The following is a 13,252-nucleotide window of genomic DNA, read 5'->3' on the forward strand; positions in this document are numbered from 1 at the left end:
GCTGTTGCAGGGGACACACAATTTCTTATTTCAAGAACACAATGTTCTATTTTGATCATTCACAGTGCCTCTTCCAGGGATGCTAGACCTTGTCTATCTGTCTTAATTAGGACTTCACTGTGCTTGGTACTATGATAGATTGAGGGAGGCAGAGCACAAGACCATTCTAAGGGAAACCAAACCAGGCACCCAAAGAAATTTATGATGCAAAATGTCTCTAGAGGCAGAACAAACTCAGTGAAGGCAGATCTATGTAGATCTAGAGTTGCATGGATTATGATTTGAATGAAAATGACTCCCAAATCCTCAAATGTTTGAATATTTGTTCTCCGTTTGGTTGAACTCTTCAAGATGGATTATGAGGTACAGCCCTGTTGAAAAACTTGCGTCACTGGGAGTAGGCTTTGAGGTTTCAAAAGGTTTAGTCATTTTCAGTGTCCTCTCAGTCTCCTGCTTCTGGATACAGATATGAGCTCACAGCTGTTTTGTCTCCATGCATTTGTTTCATCACAACAAACTTTAACTCTCTGACAGTTTAAGCCCAATTAAATGATGTCTTTAGGTATTATCTTGGTCGTGGTGCTTTGAATCAGTAATAAAAAATAACTGAGAAGGAAGGTGCTACCAGGGAATGGGCTATTGCTCTGACAGGCCTGCCCATGTTGTTTTTAGAGGAATGTGAATGACTATGAGGTTTTATACTATAAGATGGGTTGAATGCTATAACCAGGATTTAATGGCCTATCCTTGTAGCAGCTAGGAAGACATTTCAGAGAGTCATGTGGAGGTTGGTGGCTGAAACAATGATATTGCTCTACCATTATGACACCAGCTCTCTGAAATCATAATTCCAATTGAACACATCTTTTATAAATTGTCTTAAGCATCCTGTCTCCTGACAGCAATAGGAAAGTAACTGATACACTTGGGCTGGGTGCAACATTCTTGTACTACCATGGAAACAAAGTATTTCTATAAAAGTAGGTAAATGGAAATTTATGGCTTTGAAAATTATACCACTTGAATCTCATTTTTGTTTTGTTTTGTTTTATGTTGCTAATAGTGTACCTGATGCAGTATCTGTAGCTAGAGTTTTCCTGCCTGGCCCACAATCAGGACAAACCTCTCTCACCCACCAGTCCCACAGCCACTCAGACCCAACCAAGTAAACACAGAGACTTATATTGCTTACAAACTGTATGGCCGTGGCAGGCTTCTTGCTAACTGTTCTTATATCTTAAATTAACCCATTTCTATAAATCTATACCTTGCCACATGGCTCGTGACTTACTGGCATCTTCACATGCGGTTTGTCATGGTGGCAGCTGGCAGTGTCTCTGACTCAGCCTTCCAAGTATCACTCATAAAAACTAAATTATTGTTTTTTTTTCCTTCCTTCCTCTTTCCCTTTTTCCTCCAATTTTTCTTTATTTTCTTCTTCTCCCCTTCTTCTTTTCTTCCTTTCTTCTCCTTCTCTTCCTTCATTGCCAGGGAGTTGCCACAGTCAAATGCAAACAAAGCATACTATGAGCACCTACTAGGTGATACCTCAGATGCTGTCCTCATCCTATATAGTCACACTCACTCTCTGGAATAAAATTTAGATGTTTCAATGCGGGTGACTCTCAGAGGTACTTCCCATTTTACTCTATCCATACAAATCCTGTTCACCACTTCTGCTCTATTTGTCCCCATAGCCTGGTGGCCAATTTGCTATGAGATAAAGGGAGACCCTAGAGCTGGCAAATGCTGAACAGGAAATTCTCAAATGCATAGAGTTTGTAAGTACACCCTTCCCACCACAAGCAGAGGGTAGCAGTCACTTGCTTGACTATCCTGGTTCAAGGATCAGTCATCTTTTCCCTCTCTTTGCTTTACTATTGGTTTGTACCTTTGCAAGGCACTTGATACAGTTTGTTGGCAATTGAAGCAAATGCAGATGTAAAGCTATATTTTGATAATTTTACATGTACATATGAAAACAAGGCCTACAAAGAGGATTATGGTCCTTTCAGAGGCCAAAGATATCTAAATATATAGCCCATTACCAGATGTAGGATATCTACATCTGATTGTTCATCATAGTCGTCCTGAAAAAACTAAAAATACAGGAGACTGCCATTGCTCTTGGTTACTAAGCAGAATATGAGGGTAAGATCTATTGCAGAAGAGAGTAAACACATTTGTTATAGGCCATGTCAACATTGTACTGACCAGGAAACTTTCTCCTTGATGACAATATTTTATTGTACTGGAAGATGGTTGGTAGGATTCTTTAGGGAGTAAGAAATCAACAGTATTTTTTACCCAGCAGTAAATCTCATAAACTCCTATAATGACCATCATGGCAAGATAAAAGTATACATATGGAATAGTAGGATGAATATTATGGGTTAGACAACACTTTCTGCTTGTATTTAACTCCATTCCAGTGGAGGAAACATATGCTTAGTACTGTATATCTGACCAAGAAGCCATGTCTGTGAAGTTCACATGTACAAGAAGGAACATATTATTCTGATAAATGGTCTTAATATCTGTGGGGCGTTTACCCACCACCCCCACAGCTTCCCAGAGTTTTCTTGAGTGCGATCAGCAGGAAATATTAGATAGAAGGATTTATAGCGGAGAATCTTTCAGAGATAAACAGATAGAAAATAAAGGATAGCCTCGAGAGGGCCTGGAACCTACTCCAACGGGCCCGGACTGTCTCTGGTCCAGGGTTTTTATAGAGACGCCAAGGGGTGGAGCAAAAGACCTCCTCCCCCAGTACAGCCAAGTGCAGAGCATCTCAGACACCTGCACTCAGGCCCGTGGTCCTGATCATCCTCTATTCGGATCTGCTGTGTAAAGCCACGAGGAACCCCAGAACGGGCTCCCACAGGTCCCCCCTTCTTAATATATAAAAAAATAACTATTAATGGCTTACAGCAATCTCCATAGCTGTTACACCTCCCAGTATAGGAGTAGAGGATGATATAAATGGCATTTCTCTTTTGAATTAGGTCCAAGGTGACCACAGCAGTCTTAGCTGCCTCAAGCCCTTTCTAAACCAAAACTCTTAAGGCGACTACAAACTTAAAGAATCCCTTAGCTTCATCATTACCATTAACAGGTTAACATAAATATTGCTATACATAGTCACAATTCTCTCAATCTTACAACTCAAAGCAAACTCTTAACAGAACCATTAGAATTAGCATATATGGTGCTATATATAGTTAACAATTTTCTCTGTCTTACAACTTTAACTCAGTCATTTGAATTTTCTTGTTAACAGAACATAGGAAAAACTTCGATGTATTCACATCAACTTAAACATTTCCTCAACTCCACAAAACCAGGGTGCATTAATATCAATAGGTTTCTGCGAACATAATTCAATCTCATAAGTCCTCCTTTTCTTTATAATTTTTAAACAAAAACTCAAACCTAGTTAGAGGACCCAAACTTTTCTGTTTAAACAGTTCCATTTGTAAAACAAAACCAGTTCCATAAGTAATTCCATTTTTACATAAACAGTTCCACAAAACAATTCATAAATCTCCAGTTAATAAAGCATATATGCATACACAAAATTGCATCTTGATTCTAAGTAGAAATACATTTCTTCATTTAAACAGTTCCATTTTTAACCCAATTCCAGAAAACCATTCCTAGGTCATTACTATAAGTAAGCTCAAAATTGTCCCATTGCAATGAAATCTCTATTGTTCATTTCATTTAAGAACCAAAATTCAAATGATAAATATTGGTACTAGCCTTCCAAATTTGAAGAAATCCATAACCAAAATGTTTTTGTAATTTTATCTCATTTTAAGTTCAAAAAGTTCAAACAAATAAATTCTGGTATCAGGCTTTCACTTCCAAATATGAAGAGACGTTTTTCAACCAAAACTTTTTGCAGTTAATAATTTTTGTTCAAACAAGCGTCTCTGCAACTTTTGTTCTCACAGACAGACCTTTTTAGTTATAGTAATATTTTAAACCGCACCGTTTTTGCTGTTAGCTCAGGTTTTTCTGTGCTGCGTTGATATTCCACAGATCTCAGCTGCGGATGCCTTGTGCTGGTTCTGGCGTCCGCCATTCTTAGCAGCTTCTGGAGCTTTTGAAACCATTCAGACTGCCTACTTTGCAGTCTACTGGGACACTAACCTTCTGTGTCTCAGGTTCTTCCACCATATACATTAAGAATAGATTCACACTTAACATTTACACTTTTTTACAAACTCACACAACATGTGCTTAAGCATAAACTCACTCAACATTTACACATTTTTACAAACTCACATATAACATATTAACATCTACTTATTTATACTTTAAGGAAACTATAGAACTACTTTAGCAAATATATTTCTTATTAATGCTTATATACTAATATTCATTCCATCTTATTTCTTATTTAAACTTACATTTACAACTAACATCTTACAAGCTTATTACTACATGTCTTAAGACTACCTTAGATACTTCTTACAAGCTTATATTCTTTTTTTTTTTTTTTTTTTTTTTTTTTGGTTTTTCGAGACAGGGTTTCTCTGTGTAGCTTTGCACCTTTCCTGGAGCTCACTTGGTAGCCCAGGCTGGCCTTGAACTCACAGAGATCCACCTGGCTCTGCCTCCCGAGTGCTGGGATTAAAGGCGTGCGCCACCACCGCCCGGCTCAACAAGCTTATATTCTTAAAGGAACTCTATAGATCTATTTTACAAACTTATATAGGCTACCATTAGCATATGTCTAACTTAGCAAACACCTAAAGATTTCTTAACACAGATCTAACAAGACAGAATTTTTACAAACTCACATCTTATTTTCGTCTTTCTATGTCTTACTCTAAATTATTATCACCATCTCTATTAGAAAGATTCTCTTAACTAGACAGGAAGTACGTACATCATTTCTAAAGTTTACAGTTTATAGTTAGCTTTGTTATAAAGCACTAGGATTTAGTGAGTGTTGTCATTATAGAGCTGTGATACTTGTTGCTAGGGGATTGTAACATTCTCAGGACCAAGCCACACTCCAAAACTGCCAGTTCTCTCAGCTGTTCAGGACCGGCAGAGATGCACTGTTAGCGGTAGACAGTTTTTAACTAGAGGCTGTCCCTTCACCCAAATTCATAATAGCTCCCCTAAGAACTTCAAACAAACGTTTCTATCACAGCAGTACTTTTGGTTTGTTCTACTGAAAAACTTCACTTCACACTGAGGGTGAAATTACCATATTTAGGTGCTGTAAAGCTCTTCACCAAAAACTGCACAGCTATTAGGTGGTATTTTAAAGATTTTAAAGTGACTTGTTTGCTCTTATAGGTAGCCTTTTGTCATCCAACTGCTGTAAAAACTTTGCACAGCTATTAGGGTAAATAAGGCATTTTACCAACCCCCCAAACTGTGAAGCACCTAGTTCCGTATTCTTTCAATTTTTCATTGGAACTGACATCCAAACTCTTAGACGATTTTCCTCCTTATTTTTAAAAGCTGTATTTTAATTTTAGAGCTGACAAAAGTGTGTCAGGGCAATGTCGCCATCTTTAGTGGAAAACTACCTTTCCCAGAATGCATTTCCCTTATATCAGTCCTTAATAATATCAGTCCCATATCAGTCCCTTATATCAGTCCTTTATATCATTTTCCTTATATCAGTCATTTTCCATCGTTCTTTTTGGGTCTGAGAGTCAACTGGTTCTCTTTTACCAGACTTGCTTACAAATTCTTGCCCGGGAGGTTTGAACAAAGTTTTTTTGCTTTTTCAACGGGAGATTTGAACAAGCATTTTACATTTCCAGCTATGGCACATTGGGAGGTTTCTGGTCTCTCCTCAGCTGGCTTCAACAGGTGTCTTTCCTTCATTAGACACTGGCCCCCTGTAGCATGAACCTTAAAAGTTCTTATTAATAAAATCAAATCCGAGGCCAGTTATTGGGGTCCATGCTGGTAGATCAGAGAGACAGAATAAGCCACAGCTATCTCACCTTGCCAATTCCTTAACTGGTCTTGTCTCCTCAGACTGGAGGCCTCTGAGTCCTCATCCCAATGGCTCTCAGCTGAACTGCTGCTCGAAAGCCTGAAGCTTAACCAGCCAAATGCCTAACCAGCCAAAATGCTTCTAGTTTCTCACCCTCACGCCTTATATATCTTCCTGCTTTCTACCACCACTCCCTGGGATTAAAGGCTGGCTTTCTGGGATTAAAGGCGTGTCACCATGCTTGGCTATTTCCAATGTAGCCTTGAACTCACAGAGATCCAGAGGGATTTCTATCTCTGGGATGCTAGGATTAAAGGTGTGAGTGCCACCATTTTCTAGCCTTTGTATCTAGTGGCTGTCTGTTCTCTGACCCCAGATATTTTTATTAGAGTACACAATATTTTGGTGAACACAATACCACCACATCTCCTCTCTTTTTGTCTAAAATTTAAAAAAGCTTATAACTAATACAAGAAAAAACTATCCAATAAGTATATACAATATATACAGCCAAAACTTACATTAATGATGTCTAGTCCATTAACATGACAGATTCATATGAAAACTCCATTATATATATTAACAATGTCCAGTCCAGTAACATCTGATAAACTCAGACCAAAAAATTTTCATTACTTATCTTATTTAAAACAAGTAGTTCTTTTTTAAAAGTAGATTCCATAATCTCCCTTTTTATCTTATCATATCCATATTCTATCTTTTTCTTTTCATAATACATTCAGTAGTCTACCTTTTGTCATTTTTATATCTTCCCCTTTTCTTCAGTGTAGATTCAATGATCTACCTATTTATCCTATTATTTCTTTATCTTTTTTTCTCAGAGTAGATTCGATGATCTATCTCATATCTATATTCTCTTTTTCTTTTTGCTTTCTAGGGGTGAAGATATCTTTAGGGAATCTTGAAAAGAAAATTTTGGGGTTAATCATCAAGTCCTGTATCGTTTGTCCAGTCTCTGCATAATAGGAAAGTTCAGGGATTGTTTCAAGTCCTTGTTTGAGTAGTCTGTCAGGCTGGATCATCTCAACTAGTCCTCTCGAAATTGTTCTGACCAGTTTGTAGTCCAAAGTCGATTTTTCCATGGTGTTAATCCGCTTGATGGCTTTATCATAGTCCATGTGGAATCATCGTTGTAGGATTCTGTCATCTTTTTGAAGATTTCAAAGTCATGGTTTCCTGCAGACTTTTTTTTTTTTTTTTGCCTCCTCTGTGGTTTGGAGCAATCATAGTCTGATAAATGTCTGTCTCTCGGAACCATAAACATTCTTCCCTAGAACAGAAAATCTTCACAGCAATTTTTCCCCACCATTTGTCTTGCCAAGCTTTTCCAAACTGACCTTTGCCGATGCTTTCTTGTAACACGATGGTCCTGGCAATTCTTCTCTGAACCAGCAGCAGTAAACCCTTTGTTCCAGGTAGCAGCATCACCACAGTCACCAACATGATGAGAAGGAGCTGGCAACGTGGAGCAGTAGCCACTGCTTCCATGGTCCCACCATTGTTTGTGGTTCAGTCCAGGCCAAAGCTTCTCCCAAGCCTCCTAGGCCGGCCTCAAACTCGGGATCCTCCTGCCTCTGTCTCCTTCAGCAAATCCTACCGGTGTGTGCCACCACCACCGGCTGAGTGTAGCTTGGGCCTGAGCTGGGGCTCACAAGGCCACAGGCAAACAGCTTTTCATGAATTCGTAACACGAACGTTGGGCGCCAGATGTAGCAGGAATCTTAAAAGTTGTTATTAATAAAATCAAACCTGAGGCCAGTTATTGGGGTGAATACTGGAAGGTCAGAGAGACAGAATAAGCCACAGCTATCTCACCTTGCCAATTCCTTAGCTGGTCTTGTCTCCTCAGACTGGATGCCTCTGAGTCCTCATCCCAATGGCTCTCAGCTGAACTGCTGCTCGAAAGCCTGAAGCTTAACCAGCCAAATGCCTAACCAGCCAAAATGCTTCTAGTTTCTCACCCTCACGCCTTATATATCTTCCTGCTTTCTACCACCACTCCCTGGGATTAAAGGCTGGCTTTCTGGGATTAAAGGCGTGTCACCATGGCCCCCGAATCAGAACCACACCTGCCTCGTTAACCGGCATTGAGGCTGGCATTTCTGATAGCAACTTTCCTCGGGGCTTGTGTTGGTTTTAGCCAGTCAGTGAAAAACAAGATCATTTGCAACAGAGCTTTTCCATAGCTCCTTCAGAGATTTTTCTCCCACTGATCTTATTCTCATTTTGCTTGTTCCTTCCCCCCCAGATGCAGAGCTTCAGGTATCTGTCTGCGGCTCTGTACCTCTGCTAGCTGCTTTTGGAGGTAGGGGCTTTTTTTCTCCCCTGAATCTGCCTCAAATTCTAGCAGCTTTGTCAGGTCATGCATTTTCTGGGGAGGTATCTGTTCCTTGTTTCTTTAGAGTCTTTCTCACAGACAGTTTCCAGTTTGGTCTCAATTTATCCCCTCTACCCCAGAAACAGTTTCCGACACTAGAGCGGCGGCTTTCCCTGCTACTGAAGGTAGGGGCTTTTGTCCATTTCTATTTTTGGGGGTCTGAGGTTTGTGTTCATAAATCAAGCTTAGCAAGGGAGGTTTTCGCCATTTCTAAACTCCCATTGGACAGGTGTTTTGCCTCATCAGGCCTTCACCTGGCCCAGTCCCCCAGTGGGTTTTTGCTTGTCTGGGTGCTCAAGGACAGAGCTTATGCCAAAGGCAATCACACCTCATCAGGGCTACACTCCCTCATCTCAGGGAGTCAGTTGAAACAAAGCTTTTCTCAAAGAGGTGCTTTCTCTGACAAAAAAGAAAGCTTTACTCCTGGTTCGTTCTGTCCTGCCCTGGCTGGGCTCTTTCCCCAGACAGACAGCATTCTGACTCGGCAGCACGACTGCTTCAGACACAGTTCAGCTTTACTGTTTTCCCAGAAAAGTCCTTACTCTGATAGGAAAGCTTTTTCTCAGATTTCTTTTTGCAGCTGTGGACCTATCAACCCGGGACTTGTAGGAAAGTGCACAACTGTGCTGTTCCCACCGGCTTTAGTTTTGTTTGTTCATTAGCAATCTTCCCCTGGGTCCTGCACCTTCCTGCCTCAGCTCTGTGCTCCAGGAAGTTTACAATTGCAGGCACCCTAGTATCCCCGAAATGTACTCCAACTCAGAGAAGCCCCTGGGTTTTTGGTCAGAAGCCAGGATACAATGCTAACAGTTTGCATTGCTTCAGGGGATCTTTGCATTCATTAGGATGATTAGGAGCACCTTTTCATTCTGAAATGCTCACTCAGAAACAAAACCCTTGATGCCTAAGCTGGGCATAACTGAAAAACTTGCCTTTTTTGCTTTTCTCAGGTAAAGTTTGCTGCCCTTTTGGGCTCTCTGTAGCTCTTTCCCCACACTCTCCCAAGCGTTTCCCTCAGGGTACTCTGACCCACTGTCTTTTACTAGCTTGAAGAGACAGAGCTTAGAAGAGGTTTTTAGGAACTTGTCCCTGCCTCCTGCATTGCAGGGAGGATTGTTAAAGCTTGAAAGAGAACTTAGAGGTTTTGCTGTCTTAAGTTTGTTGTTTTCCCTTAGAGCTAATCACAGGTGGTCCCCATACTAATATCTTCAGGTGATTCTAATTTTTGTCCTCTCAGAAGGACAAAATTTAGTTTTTAAGTTTAAGAGAGCTTTTGAGAAAGATTAAGGCTTTTTAGAGAGATTTTGCCCCCCAATTTTTCCAAGAAAAGTTTTATAGTTTAAGAGAAAGATTTTTTTCCCCCAGGAGAAAGACCAACTTTTCCCAAAACTTTGACTTCTTACACCCCCATTTTTGCCTCAGGGAGAAATTACTTTCTCCTGCCGCTTGGACTTAGCATTTCAGCTGTCCCCAGGTCAAAAGCTTCCATAGGAAACTTTTTCTTCCCCAAAAGCTCAAAGAAGAGCCTTTTTACTACCCGTAATGCCCAAAGAAAGATTTTTTCCCCAGTTTGCTTTCATTGCCCCCAAAGTTAGAAAATTGAAGAGTTTTTCTGTCTAGTTGCCTTATTTTTTTTTCTACACAATCTTACACTTCTAAGTTTTTCCTAAACTATATTACTACCCTATACCTTATACTTATCACAGATAGAAATTGAGAAAGGGATAGAAGATAGAAAATTTTGACAGAAGAGAATTTTGCTGCAGCATCGGACATCCTTCCAGTCCGCTTTCCTTTTCTCTCGAGGATAAAACCCCTGCCTTCCCAAAAAATATATATAAAAAATATATTTTTTTTTTCCATAACACCGGCATGCCTTTCCACTGGCAGGGCTGACTCAGCACTTTCACCAAAAACTCTGTATTAAAACTATTATTTTCCTTTATCTTTAGTCCCTATTACTTTGTCTTTAGTCCCTGTTCATTTGTCTTTAGTCCCCCCTTATTTTTTTCCCCTTTTTTTTTTCTCGTCCCTTTTTTCCTTTTTCTTTAGTCCCTTTTTTCTTTAGTCCCTTTTTTTCTTTAGTCCCTTTTTTTCCTTTTTCTTTAGTCCCTTTTTTTCTTTAGTCCCTGTTCACGGCGCCATTCTGTGGGGCGTTTACCCACCACCCCCACAGCTTCCCAGAGTTTTCTTGAGTGCGATCAGCAGGAAATATTAGATAGAAGGATTTATAGCGGAGAATCTTGTGGAGATAGATAGAAAATAAAGGATAGCCTAGAGAGGGCCTGGAACCTACTCCAACGGGCCCGGACTGTCTCTGGCCCAGGGTTTTTATAGAGACGCCAAGGGGTGGAGCAAAAGACCTCCTCCCCCAGTACAACCAAGTGCAGAGCATCTCAGACACCTGCACTCAGGCCCGTGGTCCTGATCATCCTCTATTCGGACCTGCTGGGTAAAGCCACGAGGAACCCCAGAATGGGCTCCCACAAATATCCAACTACCTTCTAAATTTGCATTATTTACCAATAGATTAATGTAGCCCTCTGATCTAATCAAAGAAATTTCTTTGTGAAGTGGGTAGTGGTTAACATAGAATCTTACAACTCATCAAAGTGCAAAGAATGATTGTCAGTGGAATGCCTACCCACAAATAGGAAAGTAAAGATTCTATGTTGGAAACAATATTGACAAAATTGACGACAATCTTTTATTGGCATTGAAATGAAACATATTGTTCTATCTCTGGGACAATGGGCAAATTTTGATATGAGAGAACATAAAGATTTTTAAATAATATTTTCCTTCCATACACAATAATTGAGACCCTATCAAGACAATGAAAAATAATTGATGACTCTGTCATGATTAAATACATATTAATGTAGATTTTCTTCAGGAGTAAATTAAAATCCATGTACTTAGAATGCACACTTTGAAGAACATAACAGTACTTGAGATAAAATCAACCTTCATTTATGGCTCAATTTCTTGATATAATCTTCAGGACAATAGGCTTTTCTGGAGTATGAGTCATTTTCTTACCTAATTTCAAGGGAACCTGAAATATTTGAATAAAGAGACTAGTAAGTTAAATGAATCATCAATTTCACAAGAGGCTGGTAGAACCAATATATTAAGAACAATAGTAGTTTTTCATTTGTTGTCATATGGCTTTGACCATAGCATTCAGAAGTTAGAGGAGGAACATAACAAACAAACCCCAACTAAGACAAACACCAAATGTCTTGAATTGCTTCTATGGAATATGAAAACATAGAATGTTCAATCTATTCATGCTTCAACAAATATATTGAGCACCAAATCTGTAAAAGGCTGAGAAAAAATTGTAATGGTTATCTCCCTTACTGTTCTAAAGTTTAACTGAAAATTGGGAGTTTGAACTTTGTAAAGCACATTTGTGGACACATAGCAAGCACATTTAAAAAAGTTATATTAAGTTAATTTTCATTTAGTATAACTGGAAAGAAAACCACATGTAAGTTTTGTACATTATAAATACTATTGTCATACATTGACTTTGGAACAATGCATTTACTTTTCAATCTGATACATGGTGGTTCATGATAGATGGAGTGACTTTGGTACCACTATAGCATTAATCCTATGTATCTCTGCTGAAATTCCAAGATAGTGCAAAAAGGGTATTTGCACTCATTTTGACTGATATTCTTAAATGATATTCTTGTCAGTTTATTGAAGAGTGCCATACAATAGAGTAATAATACTGTATGAGCTGATGATTGAGCAAACAGGTAGCCTTATAGTTTGAGAAAGGCTGTCTGGTAGGTAGCTAGAGTGTGCCAAAGATTGCCAGATACCTGAAGATTGCCTATCATCAAAACAGTCACTCAAATGTATTCATGTGTGGAGTAGGAAGACAGCTGATCTAAAGTCATTGAATGGAAAATGACCACATAATATTCTTCTCTCTTGAGGAAAACATACTCATATTTGAGTAATATTTAGTACAAAAGTCATGAAATTAAACTTGTTGGGCATTGCATCATTTAAGTTAATGACAACATATTCTTAAGTTCTTCAGATAAGACCTTTCTAACATGTTTCTAAAAGTAACACCTTATATTAAAAGTGTACACAGAAGGATTAGTAAGACTACACATGGTCATTGACTTCAAGGATACAGTATTTTCCAGAAAGAACAGGGCAGATGCATATATACTAACAAAGATGTGAAAGTATGAACAAGACATATGACATGTGCAAACTCAAGCTAAATGGTCTCTCTCTCTCTCTCTCTCTCTCTGTGTGTGTGTGTGTGTGTGTGTATGTGTGAATGCAATCATAGTCCCACCTGTGGCTGAGAAGCTTTGATATTTGACAGTTGCTGTGAAAAGTAGTCAGTTTTCTTTATTAAGGCTGTTATATGTATTAAATCAACCAGATTCCAGGCCAGGTCACACACATAAGAGCAGTCATCTAACAGAAAGTGGACTAGTTTGACTTAAAAATTTGAGAGAAAAATGGAGAGAGATCACATTGAGTGTGAGGTAAGGTGCAGATGGATCTGGGATAAATTGTGGTGATGAGGTGAATGTAATCAAAATGTATGGTATGAATTCACCAAGAATTAATGACAATGTATAAAAGTATATATAAAGAAATGCATCTATTAAAATTATTGTCTATTTTAATATTTAGAATAGTTTAAAATGTTTAATGTATTTATTGAAAGATTTAATATACAAAGGTCCTCCAAGGCACCATTTTAATTTTTGGAAAGAATAAAATTAGGGGATGCTTTAATGAATAAAGCGAGAAAATAACAGCAGGAAGTACATGTAGTTCATGGATTTGAGGGTTGGGAGCAGTGGCAGTCTGAAGATACCATATCTAGAAGACAG

At 38.9% G+C, this 13,252-nt stretch overlaps 1 protein-coding gene across 2 annotated transcripts in view; it reads right to left on the minus strand.

The window, feature by feature from the left end:
- The window catches only part of LOC114687328 (cytochrome P450 3A13-like), a 190,302-nt gene that overhangs the window by 134,458 nt on the left and 42,592 nt on the right, over window positions 1-13,252 (minus strand). Inside the window, exon 13 of one of the 2 annotated variants that reach the window (XM_028861995.2) lies at window positions 11,052-11,427. The exons of the other annotated variant lie outside the window; for it this stretch is intronic. Within the exon in view, the coding sequence (XP_028717828.1) occupies window positions 11,350-11,427 (78 nt within the window). The 3' untranslated portion in view covers window positions 11,052-11,349. Of the gene's footprint in view, window positions 1-11,051; window positions 11,428-13,252 lie in introns of those variants that run through there. 2 annotated transcript variants of the gene reach the window in all.

This window comes from Peromyscus leucopus, chromosome 23, assembly GCF_004664715.2.
Source record: "Peromyscus leucopus breed LL Stock chromosome 23, UCI_PerLeu_2.1, whole genome shotgun sequence".
In the NCBI taxonomy this organism is placed as follows: domain Eukaryota; kingdom Metazoa; phylum Chordata; class Mammalia; order Rodentia; family Cricetidae; genus Peromyscus; species Peromyscus leucopus.